Here is a 24,149-nt window from a genome sequence, read left to right on the forward strand (position 1 = left end):
GTCCATTGGCATATATTTAGGCCCAGCACCCAGGCAGAGGAGGGAGGTCCCGTAAAAGAGAATCTGGCTTCATGTCAGCAGAGAATCAGTCTGCATGTCATAGCAGAGAATGAGGCTTCACGTCAGCCACCACTGCAACAGTCCATTGGCATATATTTAGGCCCAGCACACAGGCAGAGGAGAGAGGTCCCGTAACAGAGAATCTGTCTTCATGTCAGCAGAGAATTAGTCTGCATGTCATAGCAGAGAATGAGGCTTCACGTCAGCCACCACTGCAACAGTCCATTGGCATATATTTAGGCCCAGCACACAGGCAGAGGAGAGAGGTCCCGTAACAGACAATCTGGCTTCCTGTCAGCAGAGAATCATTCTGCATGTCATAGCAGAGAATGAGGCTTCACGTCACCCAACATTGGAACAGTCCATTGGCATATATTTAGGCCCCGGCACCCAGACACAGGAGAGGTTCATTCAACTTTGGGTAGCCTCGCAATATAATGGTAAAATGAAAATAAAAATAGGATTGAATGAGGAAGTGCCCTGGAGTCCAATAATATATGGTTAAGGGGAGGTAGTTAATGTCTAATCTGGACAAGGGACGGACAGATCCTGTGGGATCCATGCCTGGTTCATTTTTATGAACGTCAGCTTGTCCACATTGGCTGTAGACAGGCGGCTGCGTTTGTCTGTAATGACGCCCCCTGCCGTGCTGAATACACGTTCAGACAAAACGCTGGCCGCCGGGCAGGCCAGCACCTCCAAGGCATAAAAGGCTAGCTCTGGCCACGTGGACAATTTAGAGACCCAGAAGTTGAATGGGGCCGAACCATCAGTCAGTACGTGGAGGGGTGTGCACACGTACTGTTCCACCATGTTAGTGAAATGTTGCCTCCTGCTAACACGTTGCGTATCAGGTGGTGGTGCAGTTAGCTGTGGCGTGTTGACAAAAGTTTTCCACATCTCTGCCATGCTAACCCTGCCCTCAAAGGAGCTGGCATTGACACAGCTGCCTTGGCGACCTCTTGCTCCTCCTCTGCCTTGGCCTTGGGCTTCCACTTGTTCCCCTGTGACATTTGGGAATGCTCTCAGTAGCGCGTCTACCAACGTGCGCTTGTACTCGCGCATCTTCCTATCACGCTCCAGTGCAGGAAGTAAGGTGGGCACATTGTCTTTGTAGCGTGGATCCAGCAGGGTGGCAACCCAGTAGTCCGCACAGGTTAAAATGTGGGCAACTCTGCTGTCGTTGCGCAGGCACTGCAGCATGTAGTCGCTCATGTGTGCCAGGCTGCCCAGGGGTAAGGACAAGCTGTCCTCTGTGGGAGGCGTATCGTCATCGTCCTGCCTTTCCCCCCAGCCACGCACCAGTGATGGACCCGAGCTGCGTTGGGTGCCACCCCGCTGTGACCATGCTTCATCCTCATCCTCCTCCACCTCCTCCTCATCCTCGTCCTCCTCGTCCTCCAGTAGTGGGCCCTGTCTGGCCACATTTGTACCTGGCCTCTGCTGTTGCCAAAAACCTCCCTCTGAGTCACTTCGAAGAGACTGGCCTGAAAGTGCTAAAAATGACCCCTCTTCCTCCTCCTCCTCCTCCTCCTCCTGGGCCACCTCCTCTTGCATCATCGCCCTAAGTGTTTTCTCAAGGAGACATAGAAGTGGTATTGTAACGCTGATAACGGCGTCATCGCCACTGGCCATGTTGGTGGAGTACTCGAAACAGCGCAACAGGGCACACAGGTCTCGCATGGAGGCCCAGTCATTGGTGGTGAAGTGGTGCTGTTCTGTAGTGCGACTGACCCGTGCGTGCTGCAGCTGAAACTCCACTATGGCCTGCTGCTGCTCGCACAGTCTGTCCAGCATGTGCAAGGTGGAGTTCCACCTGGTGGGCACGTCGCATATGAGGCGGTGAGCGGGAAGGCCGAAGTTACGCTGTAGCGCAGACAGGCGAGCAGCAGCAGGATGTGAACGCCGGAAGCGCGAACAGACAGCCCGCACTTTATGCAGCAGCTCTGACATGTCGGGGTAGTTGTGAATGAACTTCTGCACCACCAAATTCAGCACATGCGCCAAGCAAGGGATCTGCGTCAAATTGGCTAGTCCCAGAGCTGCAACGAGATTTCGCCCATTATCGCACACCACCAGGCCGGGCTTGAGGCTCACCGGCAGCAACCACTCGTCGGTCTGTTGTTCTATACCCCGCCACAACTCCTGTGCGGTGTGGGGCCTGTCCCCCAAACATATGAGTTTCAGAATGGCCTGCTGACGTTTACCCCGGGCTGTGCTGAAGTTGGTGGTGAAGGTGTGTGGCTGACTGGATGAGCAGGTGGAAGAAGAGGAGGAGGAAGCCGAGAAGGAGGAGGTGGCAACAGGAGGCAAAGAATGTTGCCCTGCGATCCTTGGCGGCGGAAGGACGTGCGCCAAACAGCTCTCCGCCTGGGGCCCAGCTGCCACTACATTTACCCAGTGTGCAGTTAGGGAGATATAGCGTCCCTGGCCGTGCTTACTGGTCCACGTATCTGTGGTTAGGTGGACCTTGCCACAGATGGCGTTGCGCAGTGCACACTTGATTTTATCGGATACTTGGTTGTGCAGGGAAGGCACGGCTCTCTTGGAGAAGTAGTGGCGGCTGGGAACAACATACTGTGGGACAGCAAGCGACATGAGCTGTTTGAAGCTGTCTGTGTCCACCAGCCTAAATGACAGCATTTCATAGGCCAGTAGTTTAGAAATGCTGGCATTCAGGGCCAGGGATTCGAGGGTGGCTAGGTGGGAATTTACGCTTTCTCTCAAATGTTTGTGAGATGGAGAGCTGAACGCTGCCGTGTGACATGGTTGAGACGCTTGGTGACGGAGGTGGTGGTGGTGGTGTTGGTGGTACATCCCCTGTTTGCTGGGCGGCAGGTGCCAACGTTCCTCCAGAGGCGGAGGAAGAGGCCGAGGCGCAGCAGAGGCCGAGGCAGCAGCAGAAGAGGTAGCAGGGGGAGCCTGAGTGACTTCCTTGGTTTTAAGGTGTTTACTCCACTGCAGTTCATGCTTTGCATGCAGGTGCCTGGTCATGCAGGTTGTGCTCAGGTTCAGAACGTTAATGCCTCGCTTCAGGCTCTGATGGCACAGCGTGCAAACCACTCGGGTCTTGTCGTCAGCACATTGTTTGAAGAAGTGCCATGCCAGGGAACTCCTTGAAGCTGCCTTTGGGGTGCTCGGTCCCAGATGGCGGCGGGCAGTAGCAGGCGGAGTCTCTTGGCGGCGGGTGTTCTGCTTTTGCCCACTGCTCCCTCTTTTGCTACGCTGTTGGCTCGGTCTCACCACTGCCTCTTCCTCCGAACTGTGAAAGTCAGTGGCACGACCTTCATTCCATGTGGGGTCTAGGACCTCATCATCCCCTGCATCGTCTTTCACCCAGTCTTGATCCCTGACCTCCTGTTCAGTCTGCACACTGCAGAAAGACGCAGCAGTTGGCACCTGTGTTTCGTCATCATCAGAGACATGCTGAGGTGGTATTCCCATGTCCTCATAATCAGGAAACATAAGTGGTTGTGCGTCAGTGCATTCTATATCTTTCACCGCTGGGGAAGGGCTAGGTGGATGCCCTTGGGAAACCCTGCCAGCGGAGTCTTCAAACAGCATAAGAGACTGCTGCATAACTTGAGGCTGAGACAGTTTCCCTGGTATGCATGGGGGTGATGTGACAGACTGATGGGGTTGGTTTTCAGGCGCCATCTGTGCGCTTTCTGCAGAAGACTGGGTGGGAGATAATGTGAACGTGCTGGATCCACTGTCGGCCACCCAATTGACTAATGCCTGTACCTGCTCAGGCCTTACCATCCTTAGAACGGCATTGGGCCCCACCATATATCGCTGTAAATTCTGGCGGCTACTGGGACCTGAGGTAGTTGGTACACTAGGACGTGTGGATGTGGCAGAACGGCCACGTCCTCTCCCAGCACCAGAGGGTCCACTAACACCACCACGACCATGTCCACGTCCGCGTCCCTTACTAGATGTTTTTCTCATTGTTATGGTTCATCACAACAACAAAAATATTATTTGGCCCAATGTATTGTATTCAAATTCAGCGGGATATAAATTTGAGGCCTAGTATTTAGGCGCTGGGTGACCGGTATGGATTTACTAACAGAATTAGACTTGGAAATGCACAGTAGCGTGTGTGTGAAGTTATTCTGAATGACCCTATGTGCACCTTGAATATTATATACCCTTTTAGGGATAGATTTCAAATAGCTCTGATATAGCAGGAACCACTAAATTATGAAATTGCTAAATTGGGAATTGTACTTCAACCCAGAACAAAAAATGTGCTTTGACGGACACTAAATAACTTTCCCAGCCACAACAGGACAGCGGTAACGAGAGATTTAGCGGGATATAAATTTGAGGCCTAGTATTTAGGCGCTGGGTGACCGGTATGGATTTAGTGACAGAATTAGACTGGGATATGGCCAAAAAATAACCACACTATTGCTGGTTAAATGCACTTGGTGACGGGCGCAGCTTGCCCCTGATGTAGTATATGGCCAAAAAATGAACAGACTATTGCTGGTTAAATGCACTTGGTGTCACAGCTTGACCAACCACACTACTGAGGGTTAAATGCACTTGGTGACGGGCGCAGCTTGCCCCTGATGTAGTATATGGCCAAAAAATGAACAGACTATTGCTGGTTAAATGCACTTGGTGACGGGCGCAGCTTGCCCCTGATTTAGTATATGGCCAAAAAATGAACAGACTATTGCTGGTTAAATGCACTTGGTGTGATAGCTTGACCAACCACACTACTGAGGGTTAAATGCACTTGGTGACGGGCGCAGCTTGCCCCTGATGTAGTATATGGCCAAAAAATGAACAGACTATTGCTGGTTAAATGCACTTGGTGACGGGCGCAGCTTGCCCCTGATTTAGTATATGGCCAAAAAATGAACAGACTATTGCTGGTTAAATGCACTTGGTGTGATAGCTTGACCAACCACACTACTGAGGGTTAAATGCACTTGGTGACGGGCGCAGCTTGCCCCTGATGTAGTATATGGCCAAAAAATGAACAGACTATTGCTGGTTAAATGCACTTGGTGTCACAGCTTGACGAACCACACTACTGAGGGTTAAATGCACTTGGTGACGGGCACAGCTTGCCCCTGATGTAGTATATGGCCAACAAATAAACAGACTATTGCTGGTTAAATGCACTTGGTGTGACAGCTTCACCCTGATGTAGGCTTTAGCAAAAAAAACAACCACACCATTGAGGGTTAAATGCACTTGGTGACAGGCGCAGCTTGCCCCTGATGTAGTATATGGCCAAAAAATGAACAGACTATTGCTGGTTAAATGCACTTGGTGTGACAGCTTCACCCTGATGTAGGCTTTAGCCAAAAAACAACCACACCATTGAGGGTTAAATGCACTTGGTCGCAGCTTGGATGCACTTGGTCGCAGCACCGCACAAGACACAAAATGGCCGCCGATCACCCCAGAAAAATGTGACTGACAAACGGTCTGGGCAGCCTAAAAACAGTGAGTGAGCATTTGAATTTCAGCAGCTCAATGATGCACAGCTGCAGATCGATCGATTAATCAAGTGAAGTCCTTTGGAGGAGTTAATCTGCCTAATCTCGCCCTACTGTCGCATCCGCAACCTCTCCCTACGCTAATCAGAGCAGAGTGACGGGCGGCGCTATGTGACTCCAGCTTAAATAGAGGCTGGGTCACATGGTGCTCTGGCCAATCACAGCCATGCCAATAGTAGGCATGGCTGTGACGGCCTCTTGGGGCAAGTAGTATGACGCTGGTTGATTGGCTGCTTTGCAGCCTTTCAAAAAGCGCCAAGAAAGCGTCACAAAAGCGCCAAGAAAGCGACGAACACCGAACCCGAACCCGGACTTTTATGAAAATGTCCGGGTTCGGGTCCGTGTCACGGACACCCCAAAATTCGGTACGAACCCGAAATATACAGTTCGAGTTCGCTCATCCCTACTAATGATATATCATCTGGAGTCCGTGAGTAAGGCCTGGGTTACACTGCGACTTTTTGTAGCGTGGCTGATTGATTTTAACTATTGAATGACAGCTGCAGTCCTAATGAATGCGTTTAGTTGAATGCAATCTTGTGGACTACAGCTGTCATTCAACGGTTAAAATCAATCAGTTGCGCTACAAAAAATCGTATTGTAGCCTGGGACATTGTGGCACGTACAATATATCGCAGCACTGTCCTGCAACATATTTTGTAATGATAGTCATGCTGCGACACAACCACGTTTGTGTGTGAGTTGCACGCAGTCTCAGCATGTCGCGGTGTGACGCTGCTGACTATAAAAAATGTCATGTAACAAATGCTATTTTGTAGCCGAGACCTTAGGCTACAGCTACACGGCAAAATGTGTCATGCGACATTCATTTTGCATGACATTTATTGTAATGATACTCTATGGTGTCGCACTGTGATATGTGACATACTGCGACTGCAACGTGACAGTCGACAAAGATCCATCCAAGTTGCACTGCGACACTGAAGACTATCTTTACAATACATGTCACAATGTTGTTATGCCCCTATTGTCGTGTAACAAATGTCGCCATGTAGTCCTAACCTTACTTTAACTTGCTGATAGGGAAAGTTAAACGAGTTCTCTGCTCCACCCATATCCACCTCCTATATCAGCAGCTGAGCTCCTCCACAGACACATCCAGACATGGAGATGAGGAGAAGACTTCTGCTGGGGCTGCTCTCTGTACTGGGGCTTGCAGTGCAAGCGTCTGATGTCTCCAGTCAGAATAAGTTGCCTCCATTTTGTGGCCATTATGATTGTCCAAAGTATCAGCTGGTGAAACAATATTTTGTAAGTATGGGGAAGGGGCTGTGGGTGCAGTGAGGTGGGTTTTCTGATTTACTCTGTTCAGAGCTGGAGCCATGGCATGTCTAATGATTTATTGTTGTCCATTCACTTATTAATGTTTCCACCTAATGTTGTAAAATGACCAGTTCTTTTCCATCAACTGGCAAAATATCTTGTGCTGTCCTAGTCTATATCTGTAACTGGGAAAGTAGGCTCGGTGTGAGTGACTTATCAGAACTGGTGTGATGGAAAACTGGGCTAGGTGCCCATAGCAACCAATCAGACTCCACCTTCTATTTTTTTTTCAGAGCTCCTTTGGAAAATGGAAGTTGGAATCTGACTAGTTGCTATGGGCAACTAAGCCAAATTTTGGTAAATCTCCCCCAGTATGGTTGCTACTGCATGTCTCTCTAGAACAAAGACTCTGCCTGTTAATGCAGTGGTGCTTGTACTCTGTTGCAGAAAGTCTAGGCAGATCTGGTGTCTGTGGAACCTCAATAATTCTGATTATGTGATGTCTGAACACTTTTGGCTTATTAACTTCCTAGTAATAGAAATCAGTTTAGTTTGTTGGAATACTAACAAATTGCAGTGGTGTACATAGAGAAGCAAGGATCAAACCAGACCCCCCCCCCCCACAGGAGAAAAGGGTTTCTGCCTAAACACTTTTCAATGACCCTTGGGCCATTCCCCCAACTGCCTAATTTGCTAAGAATTGTTACTTTTAGAGGGTAGAGTCTTGACCAAGTTTTCACCACCAGTAGAAGAGGGGGATGATCCCAACTGGGCCCCCTCTTTCCCTGGGCCCCATAGTGGTCACATGGTCTGCCACTATGGTAGTTAAGCACTTGCTACAATGCTTGGTGTCTGTCCCAAAAGCAGTGTTCAGGCCAGGGAATGATGCTCACATGGTGTTTAATCCAATGAACACCCTTGTCTAAAACAATCCATAATGTAGGTGGCATGGTGGCTCAGTGGTTAGCACTGGTGATCTGCAGCGTTGGGGATCAGGGGTTAAACGCTAAGGGCAGCAACTCCATGGCATTTATGTTCTCCCTAAGTTTTCATGAGTTTCTCTCCACGCTCCAAAAATATACCAATAGGTAAATCAGGTTTTTATTAAGCTGACCCTTGTGTGTTGTTGTGCAGCACCTATATGGCAGGCAGCCATGACTCCCCAGGGAATTGTCCAAGCTACACAACCATTCCTGAGCATTGAGTCCCCTTTGTGAGAAAAGAACATCTCACATGGTTTAATGTCCTTTTGTTTAAGAAACAATGTATTTGGGGCAATAAAAATCTGCATTATTTTGCATAATGTGGTACTTTGTTGCTTTGGCATTATGTGGAGCCTGTTTGTCAGAGTATACATAACTTCTGATCGGTTTCCAATTGTCTTTCTTCACAGGGAGTTTATGAAGTGATAAATTGGGGAACACATTTTATTGATAATGCAATGATGTATAGGTTTTCTTGGGTTAAGAGCTGTTAACATGATGTGGTTCAGAGCTACAGGCTACAGCTTGCTCTGTTAACCTAATGAGACTGCACTGTTTTGTCAGTCTGAATTGCTAACCCCTTGGATACTGGATTTTTTTTTTTTTTTTTTTTTTTTTTTTTTTCTTCAGTGAGCCATAACATCTTTGTTTCTGTTCACATAGCCATATGAGGGCATATATCTATTTTTTTTTTTAAAGGCTCCATATTCTGACCCCCCCCCCAAAAAATATATAATTATTTTTTTTTTTTATTGGATATGTTCCTTTCAAAATCAACAGAAGGCAAACTGCCATCTAAGGAAAAAGGAAGAGGATTACTCTTCAATCCTGAAAATTCCTTTCACAATTACGCCAGCTTCCAAGTAGGATGCAGGTTAAAAGTTTGCCCTGGCCTGGGAAGAGATTGGAGCCTCCCCCTGGGTATTGGCTACCATAAACCTTCTTCCTAAAGAATGTTGTGTGTCCTGAAGGTCCATGGTAACCATATATTATGTCCCCTTTTTCAAAGACCACCAGAAACATTAAAAAAAACAGCTTCTCGGTTTTGGGGCCTTCTGTTAGGACTCTTCCGCTCCAAGAATGTTTTCAAAAATGTTGGAGGTAAAAAACTTCTCCTGCAGGGAATTTTTAATCTATATCTAGACTATTTCCTGAGTGCCTCCCCCCTCAGAAGATCTTCTGTCCCATCTTTATCTAATACATAATTAATTTTATTTTTTTGTGGAACAAAGAAACCGAATATCCTTAACAGCAGCTCATGTGAAAGGAGTAGACTATGTAATAGCCGACTACCTGAGCCAAGAAATATTGAAAGGGGGAGAATGGTCTCTAGACAGGTGAATATTAGAGCAAATTTCCACCAAATTGGGATTGTCAGCCTATCACACGTGCGAGTATTCCGAGCGGATGAATGGGGTTGCGTTTAAAATAAATAAATAAAATTTCCCCACGCACAGTTGCTAGGAGACGATTGGGATGGAGACCCGATCATTATTTTACCTTATAAATGGTTATAAGGGAAAATGGCATTCCGAATACAGAATGCATAGTAAAATAGCGCTGGAGGGGTTAAAAAAATAAAATAAAAATAATTTAACTTGCCTTAATCCACTTGATTGCGCAGTCGGCATCTCCTGGCTTAATCTTAGCTGTGTGCAGTAACAGGACCTGTGGTGATGTCACTCCGGTCATCACATGATCCATCACCATGGTAAAAGATCATGTGATGTCACCACAGGTCCTGTTACTGCACACAGCTAAGATGAAGACAGCAGGAGATGCCGGCTGCGCGATCAAGTGGATTAAGGTGAGTTAAATACACTTTAACCCCTCCAGCGCTATTTTACTATGCCTTTTGTATTCAGAATGCTATTTTCCCTTATAACATAATCTACAAAACACCGATCCCAAGCCTGAACTTCTGTGAAGTTTGGGTACCAAACATGTGTGATATTTCTCACGCGAGTGCAAAACGCATTACAATGTTTTGCACTCGCGCGGAAAAATCGAGTGTTCCCACAACGCCTGTCTGAAAGAGGCCTTAGACCGGTTTGCTATCAGGAGCAACAGACTGAAGTTTTGTTCCCTCTCTACAGCAAACATACTGTTTTGAATCTGGTCAGGGTACCAGGTAGGTTGCTTTACTGCTCCAAATTAGTAGAATACTGTCTTAACGTGCACTCAGAAATCACATCAAACTCTGACACACCTATTGGAGTCCAAGTAAATCTCTAGTTCATTGTAAGTGTTCACACAGAATATACCCTCCTGGTGAGTGGTGACTAAATGTGGTGCATTTTTATTGGTTACTGAGAAACAATGGGAAGCATTCAATCGGTTAATCTTACACTTCCTTTCCATTAGGCTGACTTAAGAAATCGTGTAGGAACACAGCTCTGAGGCCCCCTCTCATTGACGTGTACTAAGGGCTTTGGAATGCAAACTTGACCCCATTGAAGTCAATGGGGGACCTAAACTTTTGAGCACTGAGTTAGATTCTCTCCCTACACTTGTAACAGCAGAGTGACATGCAGCACTACGTGACTCAAGCTTATATAGGGCCTGGGTCACATGCTGCTCTGGCCAATCACAGCCATGCCATTAGTAGGCATGGATGTGATGGTCTCTTGGGGCAAGTAGTATGATGCTTGTTGATAGGCTGCACAGCAGCCATTCAAACAGCGCCACAAAAGCGCCAAACCTGAACTCTTACAGAAATGTTTGGGGTCCAAAAACCGAAAGTTCGGTATGAACCCGAACTTTACAGTTCGGGTTCGCTTAACCCTACCTGTATTCCTTTCCAGAGTTGCAAAACTCCACCTGGCATCCTGGAGGTTGAACACCTTGCCTTAAGACAGAAGGGGTTGTCATATGTGGTAATATCGACAATGTTTCTAAGTGAAAAATCAATAACATCTAGGATTTATTCAAGAACCTGGAAAGACTTCTTCCTTTTCAGACAATTGACTTCAACCAGATTCCATTAATTCTACGTGTGTGTGGGGTATTTTATTATTTTTTCTCCTGGGGTCAGGGACACCCTCCTGTGAGTTCTATTGGGGGGAAAACATTTACCGGTAGCAGTAATTAACACTTATCTGCCTGTATTACTTTATGCAATATGGCCAACCTAGTTGCTTGCTTTCTTGTATTTTATCTGAACTCCCACATTTTCAGGACTTTGAACTTCGTCGGTATGAAGAAACTCATTGGGTGACTACTCCACTAGACAAGTACATTTTTGACATGGGGATGGTGACCAGCTTCAACCGTCTCTTTAAATATATCTCTGGAGACAATGCTGAAGGTATGTTGTCTGCTAACTTGCATATTGTGGGGCTCTGTTTTGTAACACTATTCTTGCCTTCCAAATGATTGAAACCATGTTAGAACAAATTGGGTGACTGCTTTGATTTGCACAAAACCATTAGTTAAAAACTATAGGAAAAGGCACCCAGTGCTGTAAGGTGACAACAGGGTATACTAGTCTCTGGGACATCAAGCTACTGTAATACATAATGTAGATCCTGTATTGTCATGCTTCATTTTTATCTGCACCTTTTTGGGAGATTTTTATTGCATTTTACTCTGAGTAAAATCCCATTCAATTGATCTTTAGTAAAACTTGAGCCATTTTCTATTTGCAGCATTAACCGCCTAACGCAGATGTGCGGTCCGGAGGCGGCATCGCTGCGCAGACTGACGCATGCGCAGTTCAGGCCGGCATTTCGTCAAGGAGTAAATCGTCATCAGCTTGCCAGCCAATGATCGCGGCTGGCAAGCTGATTTTTAAAAAATCCTATCGGAGAGCCAGATAGCAGATCATATTAGTAAATATGATCTGTTATATGGCTGCCTGCTCCTCTGCTGGTTCTTTTCGTCGGTTGGATCCAGCAGAGGAGCAGGCTACACAGTGAGTACACCAACACTACACACTTAGCCCCAGATCGCCCCCCTGAACCCCAATTAACCCTTTGATCGCCCCTGTCAATCACTAGTGAAAGGAAAAAAGTGATCAGTGCAAACTGTCACTGGTATTGACCGTTAGGTTTTAGGTATAGTTTAGGCCCCTTGGTTAGGTAGTTTAGGGATCGGTTAGCGCCCAGCCCACCGCACCGCAGTCCGTTATTCGCTGATTAGCATATCGCTAATCAGCATTTGTACTTTTATAGTATCTTTAAGTGATCAAAACTGATCACGGTCAGATCTATAATTGTATTAGTGTCACTTTAGTTCTCCCTCCACCCAAAACGCAGTGTTTGCCCGATCAGGCCTGATCGGTCGCCCACACGTGCGTTCGCCCACACCCGCCCCACCGCAGTGATCGCTGCACATTCACTTTACACGCACTGCGGCGATAAAAAAATCAGTTTTGATATTTTTTAATCAACCGCAGCGGCCTCCGGTACTTTGCTGGCCTCCACTTTGTAAGACGGGCTTGCGTTTTTTTTTTTTTTTCCCCCCCCCCCCCCCCCCCCCTTGGGTAGTCTCAGGGAATACCCCTAAATTTAGTTGCCCAAAATGTCAAACAGGGGGTATTCTTCTGAAGAGGCCTACAGGCTTCTGACCCAGTCGGATGAGGAATGGGAACCCTCATCTGATGAATCCAGCGGGTCAGAATACGAACCTGTAGAAAGCAGTGGCTCTCTGACCCAAAGTTCGGACAAGGAGGCTGAGGTCCCTGATGGCACCAGGCGTACCCGGCCCCGTGTCGCTAGACCGCAGGATCCGCTTCAAGAGCAGCAGAGTGGGGCTGGTGCTGTTGGATTACGTGGTGAGGCATACACCAGCAGCCTAGCCCTCCCTGGATCTAGTACCAGCACTGCCGTACAACCTGGTGAAGTAGCGAGCACCAGAAGGGCAGTTGAAGCTGGTACGGTGGCACGTGCAGTAGTGACCCCGTCGCAGCCACCGCAAAGACGTGCCCGTAGAGCCCCTAGAATCCCAGAGGTGCTGGCAAACCCTGATTGGCAGTCCCCAACTTCCGCCGCACCTGTAGTTTTCCCTTTCACTGCCCAGTCTGGAGTTCGGGTTGAGACAGCTCAGATCGGTTCGGCCCTGGGATTTTTTGAGCTGTTCTTGACTGCGGAGCTCTTAGACTTAGTTGTGGCAGAAACAAATCGGTATGCCACACAATTTATAACCGCTAACCCGGGAAGCTATTATGCCCAGCCTTTCCGGTGGAAACCAGTCCAAGTTTCCAAAATTAAAACTTTTCTGGGCCTCCTCCTCAACATGGGTCTAACTAAAAAGCATGCATTGCGGTCATATTGGTCCACGAACCCAATTCATCACATGCCCATGTTCTCTGCTGCTATGTCCAGGGCACGTTTTGAGGCCATCATGCGTTTCCTGCACTTTAGTGATAACAGCACCTCCCGTCCCAGAGGCCACCCTGCTTTTGACCGGCTCCACAAAATTCGGCCCCTCATAGACCATTTCAACCTGAAATTTGCAGATTTGTATACCCCAGAGCAAAACATCTGCGTAGACGAGTCCCTGATACATTTTACCGGGCGCCTTGGCTTCAAACAATACATCCCAAGCAAGCGCGCCCGGTATGGGGTCAAATTGTATAAGCTCTGTGAAAGGGCCACAGGCTATACCCACAAATTTTGGATCTATGAGGGAAAAGATCAGACCCTGGAGCCGGTCGGTTGCCCTGACTACCTGGTGGAAGTGGGAAGACAGTTTGGGACTTGGTGTCACCCTTATTTGGCAAGGGGTACCATCTTTATGTGGACAATTTTTACACAAGTGTGGCCCTCTTTAGGCATTTGTTTCTAGAACGGATTGGCGCCTGTGGTACCGCGCGAACTAGTCACGCGGGCTTCCCCCAACGGCTCGTTAGCACCCGTCTTGCAAGGGGGCAGAGGGCCGCACTGTGTAACGAAGAACTGCTCGCGGTGAAATGGAGAGACAAGTGTGACGTTTACATGCTCTCCTCCATTCACGCAGACACAACAATACAAATTAAGCGAGCAACCCGTGTCATTGAAAAGCCCCTCTCAGTCCACGACTATAACCTTCACATGGGAGGGGTGGACTTCAATGACCAGATGTTTCTGTATTTAGTGTCCCACAAAACCAGACGCTGGTATAAGAAGGTGTCTGTATATTTAATTCAATTGGCTCTGTACAATAGTTTTGTTCTCTACAGTAAGGCTGGGAGAACTGGATCCTTCCTCAAATTTCAGGAAGAGATCATCGAGAACCTCCTGTATCCAGGAGGTTCCGTGGCCCCATCCACCAGTGTAGTTGGCCGTCTACACGAGCGACATTTCCCCAATGTCGTTCCTGGTACCTCAACCCAACCGTCACCCCGAAAAAGATGTCGTGTCTGTAGCAGGAGTGGAATAAGGCGTGACACCCGCTATCTCTGTCCTGACCACCCTGCCCTATGCTTTGGAGAGTGTTTCTGGAAGTACCACTCACAGGTACACTATTAGCATAGGGATCATCTCACCAGGACAGGCACACAGGGCTATTAGGGCCCATTCACTCACTGCTGCTGCAAACGTCTCCTTTCACCTGGGACAAAGTGCATAACTCGCTTCACCACATCTTTGGGCGATTTGCGCTTTGCACATTGACCCATGGGGAAGGAGAGGTTTGTTCTATAAAGGTTAAAAAAAACACCAGTAAGCAAAAAGGTTAATGTTCAGTTAAAAAAGTTAAAGTTTATATGTTCTGTTGCAAAGTTAATAAAATATTGCGTTGCGGCCTGTTTTTTACCTTCCAGGTGGACCAACCGATCGACCAGCTGCAGCACTGATGTGCATTCTGACAGAAGCATTGTGCTGCTGTCAGATTACACGCAAGTCGGTGTATGCGGCGCTGCAAGACGAGATTTCTCCTCTGCAGTAACAGATACGTTTGCCAAGGCATACGAGCTGAGGAGGAGGCGGCGTTCCTATGCTTTGGCAAACACTTTGTATATAAAAATAAAAATCCCAGCAATGATTTATTCATCCACATCGATTGATGTGAATGGAGAAATCTGGTTTGCCAGGGCATACGAGCTAAGTGGGTATGGATGTTGGGCAGAGCTCCTATGTCCTGGCAGACGCCTTTCCCCCTCCTTTAGAGATTTTTTTTTTTTTTTTCATCCACATTGATCGATGCGAATGAAGAAATCTGTGCCGTTAATTTTTTTTTTTCCTTCAGCCCAGAGGCTGAACGGAAAAAAAAATCTCATTACCTGTATGCTCAATATAAGGAGAATAGCAGAAACTCCTAATGCTGGCCATACATGTAATGATTGCGGAGACCCTCAAATGCCAGGGCAGTACAAACACCCCACAACTGACCCCCATTTTGGAAAGAAGACACCCCAAGGTATTTGCTAAGGGGCATATTGAGTCCATGAAAGATTTAAATTTTTGCCCTAAGTTAGCAGAAAGTGAGACTTTGTGAGGAAAAAACAAAAAAAAATCAATTTCCGCTAACTTATGCCAAAAAAATGTTTTTCTATAAACTCGCCAAGCCCCTAATTGAATACCTTGGGGTGTCTTCTTTCCAAAGTGGGGTCACATGTGGGGTATTTATACTGCCCTGGCTTTTTAGGGGCCCTAAAGCGTGAGAAGTCTGGGATCCAAATGTCTAAAAATGCCCTCCTAAAAGGAATTTGGGCACCTTTGCGCATCTAGGCTGCAAAAAAGTGTCACACATCTGGTATCACCGTACTCAGTAGAAGTTGGGGAATGTGTTTTGGGGTGTCATTTTACATATAACCATGCTGGGTGAGAAAAATATCTTGGTCAAATGCCAACTTTGTATAAAATAATAGGAAAAGTTGTCTTTTGCCAAGATATTTCTCTCACCCAGCATGGGTATATGTAAAATGACACCCCAAAACACATTCCCCAACTTCTCCTGAGTACGGCGATACCAGATGTGTGACACTTTTTTTTTTTTCAGCCTAGGTGGGCAAAGGGACCCACATTCCAAAGTGCACCTTTCGGATTTCACCGGTCATTTTTTACAGATTTTGATTGCAAAGTACTTCTCACACATATGGGACCCTAAATTGCCAGGGCAGTATAACTACGCCACAAGTGACCCCATTTTGGAAAGAAGACACCCCAAGGTATTCTGTGAGGGGCATGGCAAGTTCCTTGAATTTTTTATTTTTTTGTCGCAAGTTAGTGGAATATGAGATTTTGTAAGAAGAAATAAAAATAAATCATCATTTTCCGCTAACTTGTGACAAAAAATAAAAAGTTCTATGAACTCACATGCCCATCAGTGAATACCTTAGGGTGTCTACTTTCCGAAATGGGGTCATTTGTGGGGTTTTCTACTGTTTGGGCATTGTAGAATCATGACAGGTGCTCAGAAAATCAGAGCTGTTTCAAAAAGCGGAAATTCACATTTTTGTAACATAGTTTGTAAACGCTAACTTTTACCCAAACTTTTTTTTATTTTTTTATCAAAGACATGTAGAACTATAAATTTAGTGAAAAATTTATATATGGATGTCGTTTTTTTTGCAAAATTTTACAGCTGAAAGTGAAAAATCATCTCTTTGCAAAAAAATCGTTAAATTTCGATTAATAACAAAAAAAGTAAAAAATGTCAGCAGCAATGACATGCCACCAAATGAAAGCTCTATTAGTGAGAAGAAAAGGAGGTAAAATTCATTTGGGTGGTAAGTTGCATGACCGAGCAATAAACAGTGAAATTAGTGTAGTGCAGAAGTGTAAAAAGTGCTCTGGTCATGAAGGGGGTTTCAGCTAGCAGGGTTGAAGTGGTTAAAATGGTTCTCCAGGAATTTAGAAAATGAAAATACTTAATTATATTCCCAAATAACTTTTATTAGATATAATGGCTTGTTGTTGGCTATGGAGAAATCATTAGGAGAAACAATGGCCGCCATCCTGTTAGTACTCACAAAACCTGTCCTAATAACACTGCAGGAATAGTTACTTCAGAACAGAGGTTAAGAGTTGCCTCATCCTCAGCTCTGCTTGTTGGGAATTATGATCCTGACTACAGTTTAATATGATCTTCAGCTGAATCTCTGTAGTAGTAAAGGTCATAAGGAGACATTAAGTAGAGTGGATGGACAGACTGTGGTAACGGAGACTGCATAGAAGTGCTGCTGCTTATTAGTCACATCTACTCATGAACTCCATTCCTACAGAGATTCAGCTAAAGTTCTTATCAGATGTATTCAGGATCATAATCCCTCACAAGTAGTTGAGGAGGATGAGGCAGCTCTTTACCTCAGTGTTCTGAACTGAAGTAACTAGTCCTCCTGTGTGATTAGGACAGGTTTTGTGTATACTAATGGGACAGAAGCTATTTTGTTACTCCTGATTGATCCCCCAGACAAAACGAGCGATTATAACCAAAAGTAATTGGGAATATCTTTATAATAAAGTATTTTAATGTTAATTCCTGGAGAACCCCTTGTTAAGAGTCTCTAATAGCAGGCTCAGAATTTTCACTCTGTTCCATCAGGCAGCTCAGCTGATGGCATCCTTATCTCTGATCTTAAACGCACAATAGCTCATAAGTGTTTGACCTCTTAGTAACGTAGAGATGAGGGTTATTAGTTGAAAGTAGGACTCGCACAGCTAGACAGTTAAAGCTTTGACAGCAGCTAAATATATTTTAAGAAAGACAAATTGGAAATGTGTTTGACCTAAAATGAGTCCAATTTAATGACCTAAGATGTACATAGCCTAAAAAGTGCTAGACATGGCCTATTTAAAGAGATGCATATAACCTACAATATGAAAACATCCAAAGACGTGCTGTGCTTTCTAACACTGGTCATCGTAACAATGAAATCTGGTATTGTGCTTACTTGAGGCAACCTTCATTTTGTGGAAGCAAAAGCATGAGCACTTGACAGAGGTATTTGTCACCTTCTGCTGTACACTCCCCTCTAATACTTAACTGACCTTTAAACAGTGACTTAACTCATGCCTCCCTAGACCACATGTCCTGGACTTGACTTACCCCAATAAGACACGGTCACCAGACTGGATTAAATCGGCTAAAGCAGCTGTTTTATTAACATGAAATATCTTTAATACCATAACATGTACTAATTAAATAGGGGAAGGTCCTTGAAGCCCCAAACATATGATTATTATTTTTTTGCACCACAAATGTGGTCCCTGCTTACCTGGGACCCTCTATCTATGCTGTTTAGAGCCGCACCTGGTTTTGGCTCACAACTACTGATGGAAATCACTGACCAAAACACTGACATGTGAATGAGACATAAGGCTTCTTTCACACTCACGTTCGGCTTGTCCAGCAGCACACGTGTGCACACATTAGTACGGATCCGGCAGGCTGCTCCCCTGCTGAGACAGCCTGCTAGACAATAGGCCTGAAAAAGGCTCTTGTATGAGCTGAAACGTTGCCATCCACATGGGTGAATAAACACCATTTACTTTTACTTGGAGTGCTGTATGTGTGTGTGTGTGTATATATATATATATATATATATATATATATATATTTATTATTTTTTTTTTCTTCTAAACTTAAGAATAACCCTTCTAAAAACAGGTTGGCAGTTTTTTTTACCAAAAAATGGACCCTTCTCCAACCTTGCCTATTTAGCCCCCCTGAAATTGAACTGCCCATTCTTTAAACTTCGGGGACTCCCTGAACCAACCCCCATAATGTTGCCCTTGCCTAAAGGCTACTGCCCCCAGTCCAGCCATTACTGTATTGCCAACCCTTATTCCATGTCAAGTACTGGATGGCAATAGGTACTGTACATAAAATGCCTCCTTCATACAAGAGGTACTGAGATTTAGCTGTGCAGTGAAGGGTTTGTGACTGTTAATGCATGTTCTATTCAGTGTCTGTGAAATGTCTCACTTATCAGTCTGCTTCCTTTCCATAGGGCTGAAGATGAGTATGACAGTACCTGTGGTAATGGATTTGCCACTGGAACTACCATCAACTAAGAATGCCACAATGTCCTTCTTTGTGCTACATGCTGTGGAGAATCCTCCAAGACCTACAGACCCTGAAGTTTACCTGGATACATATCCTGCAGCTTCTGTATATGTCAAGTAAGTCACTACTGGTTCAGATCATGGTCCATTTGTTCTGTTGTGACAAGTAACGTTTAAAAAAAACTATGGCCTATGGTGCCAGCTCATCAAGATGATGAGTTTTTCTAAGCTGCTCTACCCTCTCCAGACGCTTCCGATCCTACTGAAACATACAGATGTCACTGCACTAAATAAGGCTTTTACCAAGTTTTTGTGGTCTGGCAGGCACCCTCGTATCTCTTTCGAAGCTTATGCTATGGAAACCAGAGGGAGGAGTAAAATTCCCGAATATACGGGGATACAATCTAGCATGTCTCATGCGTCATGTATCCGACTGGGTCCACGACACGGATCTTTTCTCTAATAGGGAGGTGGAACAAAATCTGGTTGCCCCATGGAACTTGGTGTCGTGCCTTCATTCTAACCTGTCTGCATTACCTGGGGATATTAAATCTTCGCTTTTATTGAGAGATACGATAGCAACCTGAAAGGCGGTTAGGAAGACATTTAACTTGCCTCATGCAATCTCCAAATGGATGCTGTTATGGGGTCATCCGGACTCCCCTTCCGGAACTAGTTTGAGACCTCCTGAGCTGTGGATATCTAGGGGTTTGACTAGGGCGGAGCATCTGATGCATCTGGGGGACAAACGCTGGCTGACTCCAAAAGAACTGAAGGAAAAATACGCTCTGCCGGATTCCCATTTCCTGCAAATAATGCGGATTGTGGGTTTCTGTTCACATAGATTGCGCGATTTGTCGAGGGAGGCGACTAAAAATTCCTTCGATGAAGTCCTCAGTTTCTCCCCCCAAACAGTTTCGCTCTCTAGGCTGTATAGGGCCTTTTCAGGAAATTTCACGAAGGTCAAGGCTTCCACACTTTAAGAAATGGGAACACATCACCATGGATGATGAGATTGGGGTAAAGATCCTGGAAGGTTGGAGTAAGGTACGCCAGTGCGTGATAGGTGAGACTTGGCGTGAAACTTTTTTTAGGATGATGCATCAGGCAATCTATGGTTTTAACTTTCCGGCCTCTCCCCGGTTTCCGGATCGTATCACACATTGTCCCAATTGTAAGTTGGCGGCTACGGATTTCTGGCATGGCATTTGGACGTGTCCTGAGGTAGTCAAATTTTGGGCCGCTGTGATAGATTATATTAAGAAGAACTGGTCGGTGGAATTGTCTATGGAACCCCAGGCCCTGGTCTTCCATTATATCCGCCCGGTGAACCAAACTCGGATCCCGATTTTGTTGCACGCAGTCTTATTAGTAGCCAAAAGAGTCTTGCTCCAAAGGTGGCTTACAGATGCCATGCCAGACATCCCTGATGTGGTCTCTGAATTGAAAGTTCTTTTGGGATTGAAGCGTTTGAAGGATTGAAGCGTCTAGGCACAAAGAAGGTTCAGCTTCCAAATTCTTTAATAAATGGCGTACTTTTATTGCCGCACACTTTAGTCCGCCAGAGACTAGGGAACTGGTGAAGCCCTTTCAGTATACCTCATGGTATCTTAAAGCTTCTCTGGGTAATACCCTGGGACCCCTGGCAGTATAGTCCTGCCTCCCCCCCCCCCCCCTCCCCCCCCTCTTTCCTTTCCTTTTCTTTTCTTTATTTCTTTCTGGTTTCTATTTGCTTTTACTTCTTTCAGGAAAATTGAAAAATGCAGTCAGATTCATGTATACTAAACTCATGTTCCTCATGTAACTGTTTGTGACCCCCTGGCTTCCTCTGGAGACCATGTGGGGAAAGTTGTGTAATGTATGATATGTGGGTACATGACCCGTGCCTTGTTTCTTTTTGATGAATCTGCTCCAAATAAACAGAATAAAAAAAAAAAAAAAAAAACTATGGCCTACATTACAGGAGAAGCATGATTATGCTTAAAATAGTCTTATGTTGACACTGCCCAATGGTATGACTTCTCAGACCTTACAAATAGCTGAACTTGCAAGGTGAAGTGCTGTATAAGGCCCCCATGTGAATTGTATGGCTTTTTTAACAGCTAAAATACTAGATTTATCATATTTTCGTTCCCTTGTATATTGCTGCATTTGTGTGGGTGTTTTATTGGTCAAATGGTGGGGCAAGTTCATTACTACTGTCTAAAAGTAACAGTTTAACCCCATAATTGTTATGGTGGTTCTAGCTGTATCTGAGCTTTACAGTGATTTCATCATGCCTCTGACGCAGTTGCAAGGTCCTGATGGTTGCCATGATGGCTGGGGGCCCTGCCATAGGAAGGTGCTAATCAGGTCAAATGTTAGTAAGGCCTGTCTCGCACTTGTGTTGGACACATCTGGCTGGGAACAGCCTGCTGGATCCAAGGCTGCCAGAATGCTGTCTGGCCGAATTGGGCTACTTTCACACTGCCGTTTCTGGGTCCGCCTGTGATCCGTTTCAAGGCTCACAAGCGGCCCAAAATGGATCAGTTCATCCCCCAATGCATTCTGAATTGATAAGGATCCGCTCAGAATGCATCAGTTTGGCTCCATTCCGCTCTGGAGGCAGACACAAACGCCTGGTGACGCAGAGCCAAACGGATCAGTCCTGACTTACAATGCAAGTCAATGGGGACGGATCCATTTTCATTGACGCAATATGGTGCAATTGTAAATGGATCCATCCCCCATTGACTTTCAATGTTAGTCAGGATGGATCCGTTTGACTTAGACTTAACTTTATTTTTTACGTCTATACCGACAGATACCAGTGTTTGCCTTATAGATGCAGATCCGTCTGTGCAGATAACAGACGGATCCGCACCTAAACGCAGGTGTGAAAGTAGCCTTAACTATATTGGTGACTGGCAGAGATCTGGCCATGACCTGGAAAATATGCTGAGAATAGGCGCTGTTTCAGCATGATTGCCAGGTATCTGTTTGTATCCGGCAATGCAAGATCCAGATATCTCTGGCATGCTGTTCCTTGCCAGGAATGTCTGACATAAATGTGAAACAAGCCTAAGGCCTCTTTCACACTACTGTATGGCTATTTCAGGGTTTTTGCTGTGTCGGACCCATTGACTTGAATGGTTACGTATACTGCCTGCAAAACGGGGGGCTGGTAGTGTGAAAGGCCTAAAACTGACACAACAATCCAATCTATTGCAGTGGATTGTACTATGTTTGTCCTCCAAGTTGAATTTTAAAGCAAATTTTACTTTGTCTTAAGTTTAAATTGGCCCATATTTTTCCCATATCCACTCGGCTAAAATTGTTTAAAAATGAAATACTACACAACTGGTATCGCCATATCTTCTCTTCTATGAAAAGATCACATTACATATCCCATGCAGTGAACAACAAGGCAAACTACTAAACTGTCACTTCACTTACCAAAATGTGTAATCGGTTATATGTACCCCAAAATACCCATATAATCTACAGCCCATACCACAAAATGCATAACCATTACATTAACAGAAGATAGAAATGTATGGATGTTGGTATAAGGCGTGCTAGGGACACGGGACCAAAAATCCAATAGTAAATTCCACTGTTTTTTGGTGTTTCTGCCACATGTACTGTAGGCAGTTTTTGTGGTGGAAAAGCCAGAAAATGCCCTGCTTTAAAAAGGTGAAATCCTCTGTATAAACTGTCATGCTACAGTTTTCAAATACTGCAGCTGTTCTGCTAGATTCGTACACAGCATGTGCATGGCAACTCAAATTGGCTTCCATGTTGCTGGTACTGTACAACTCTGCAGACTTGCCACACGAAATGGTAATGTGTGAACTCAGCCTTAATGTGATTTTGATGCAAATGTTGTAAAACATGAGAAACTAGACAAATCTGGTATTGTCATAATTCGATCAACCTACAGAATATATATAATGTACTGTATGGGGAACCCCATAAAGTGATTGCCCAGCTGACCTACCAAACTCCACTTTGCCCTAAAAACCCATTACACAGCTCAGTCAAAAGTTGTGGCCTGTTCATATGCTTCCTCCCTTCTGGGCACTGCAGTTTCCTCAAACAGCAGTTTATGACCACATATGGTCATGTGAGAAATGTGTTGCTTTAGACGTTTAGTAACACACGTACAGGATGGCTTAGTTGTACTCCATAAAATGTACTGGTATCTGGTGCACTTAAGCTACACCCTCACTTTTCTAATCTTTTAGAAGTTATGTGACTTGAAACATGCAGACTTGGCACAATTGCACCAAATGGTGCTGAATCTTTGCTCACTGGTTCCCCCCCCCCCCCCCCCAAAAAAAAATTACAGTTAAAAGCTAGTAATGTTTGTCATGAGTTTCCACCATTCAAATGCATGGCCTACAATGCAATTGCCCCTGTGTAGATCTGTCTTATTGAGGTGGAGGTATGTCCTGAGCAAGGATACAGCAGTAACTCTGAAGAGCTAAGTTTAAGGGGTGACTTATCAAACTGGTGTAAAGTAGAATGTTACAATAGGCAACCATGCCAATATTCCTCTTTTCCAAAGAAGCTGAAAAATGAAAGGTGCAACAGTTTTACTTCACACCAGTTTGATAAATCCCCCCCCCCCCCCCCCAAAAAAAGTGTATACTATATATGTATATTTTCCCTTCTACTAGATGTTCATGTGAACTTTCCATTCTTAGGTCTTTTGGAGGGTATGCCGTAAATGAAGCATATGCTGAGCAAGCTAAAGCCCTAGCAGAGAGCCTGAGGATCCTTGGTCTGCAGTTTGATGATACATACTTCATACGTGCTGGCTACAATTCTCCTTTTGACTTTTTCAACCGCCACAATGAAGTGTGGTACATGGCAAAGTGAACTCCTCCTCTCGGCAAGGGGATTTCATTATCCTTCTGCTGCTCTTCCCTGAATGTGATCCTCATACCACCTTGTAATATTAGAAGGACATGGCACTTGGAGGTTAACCTGCAAAAAATGTAACAAATGGCTGTAATTCCAACACTGCCTTGTATGTAGCATATTATCATGGATGTTCTTTGGTAACTGACTTTGCAGCATTAAAGTGTTATTTGTATGTTGTGGCTCTTGATTTAGCTACTTTTTTTGGGGGGGCGGGGAGGGGTTGTGAATAACATCACATCAAGGTGTGGAATCTGTAAAGTAGCAAATCTGCAGTTATTTCAGAAATCCTACACATGGCAGCTCAGAGGCAACACTTCAAATCCCTGAGTAAGATCTTGCACATCTGTGATGTCCATGGCAGGGTGGGCTTTATTTATTTTTCTCCAGCGTATTTCCGTCCCCCCCCCCCCCCCCTTCAAAACCCTACAGGTCAGTGCTCCTCTAATGCCCTCCATGATTCTGGG

General features: G+C 45.4%; 1 protein-coding gene across 1 annotated transcript; it reads left to right on the forward strand.

Annotated features, from left to right (window-relative positions):
- The first annotated feature begins 6,707 nt into the window (after positions 1-6,707).
- Positions 6,708-23,640, forward strand: LOC122935477 (heme-binding protein 2-like). The gene is made up of 4 exons (XM_044291244.1): positions 6,708-6,854; positions 11,027-11,156; positions 18,723-18,894; positions 23,466-23,640. The coding sequence occupies exons 1-4, from the start codon at positions 6,708-6,710 to the stop codon at positions 23,638-23,640; spliced, it is 624 nt and encodes a 207-aa protein (XP_044147179.1).
- The last annotated feature ends 509 nt before the right edge of the window (positions 23,641-24,149 follow it).

This window comes from Bufo gargarizans, chromosome 4 (genome assembly GCF_014858855.1).
Source record: "Bufo gargarizans isolate SCDJY-AF-19 chromosome 4, ASM1485885v1, whole genome shotgun sequence".
NCBI classification, from domain to species: Eukaryota; Metazoa; Chordata; class Amphibia; order Anura; family Bufonidae; genus Bufo; species Bufo gargarizans.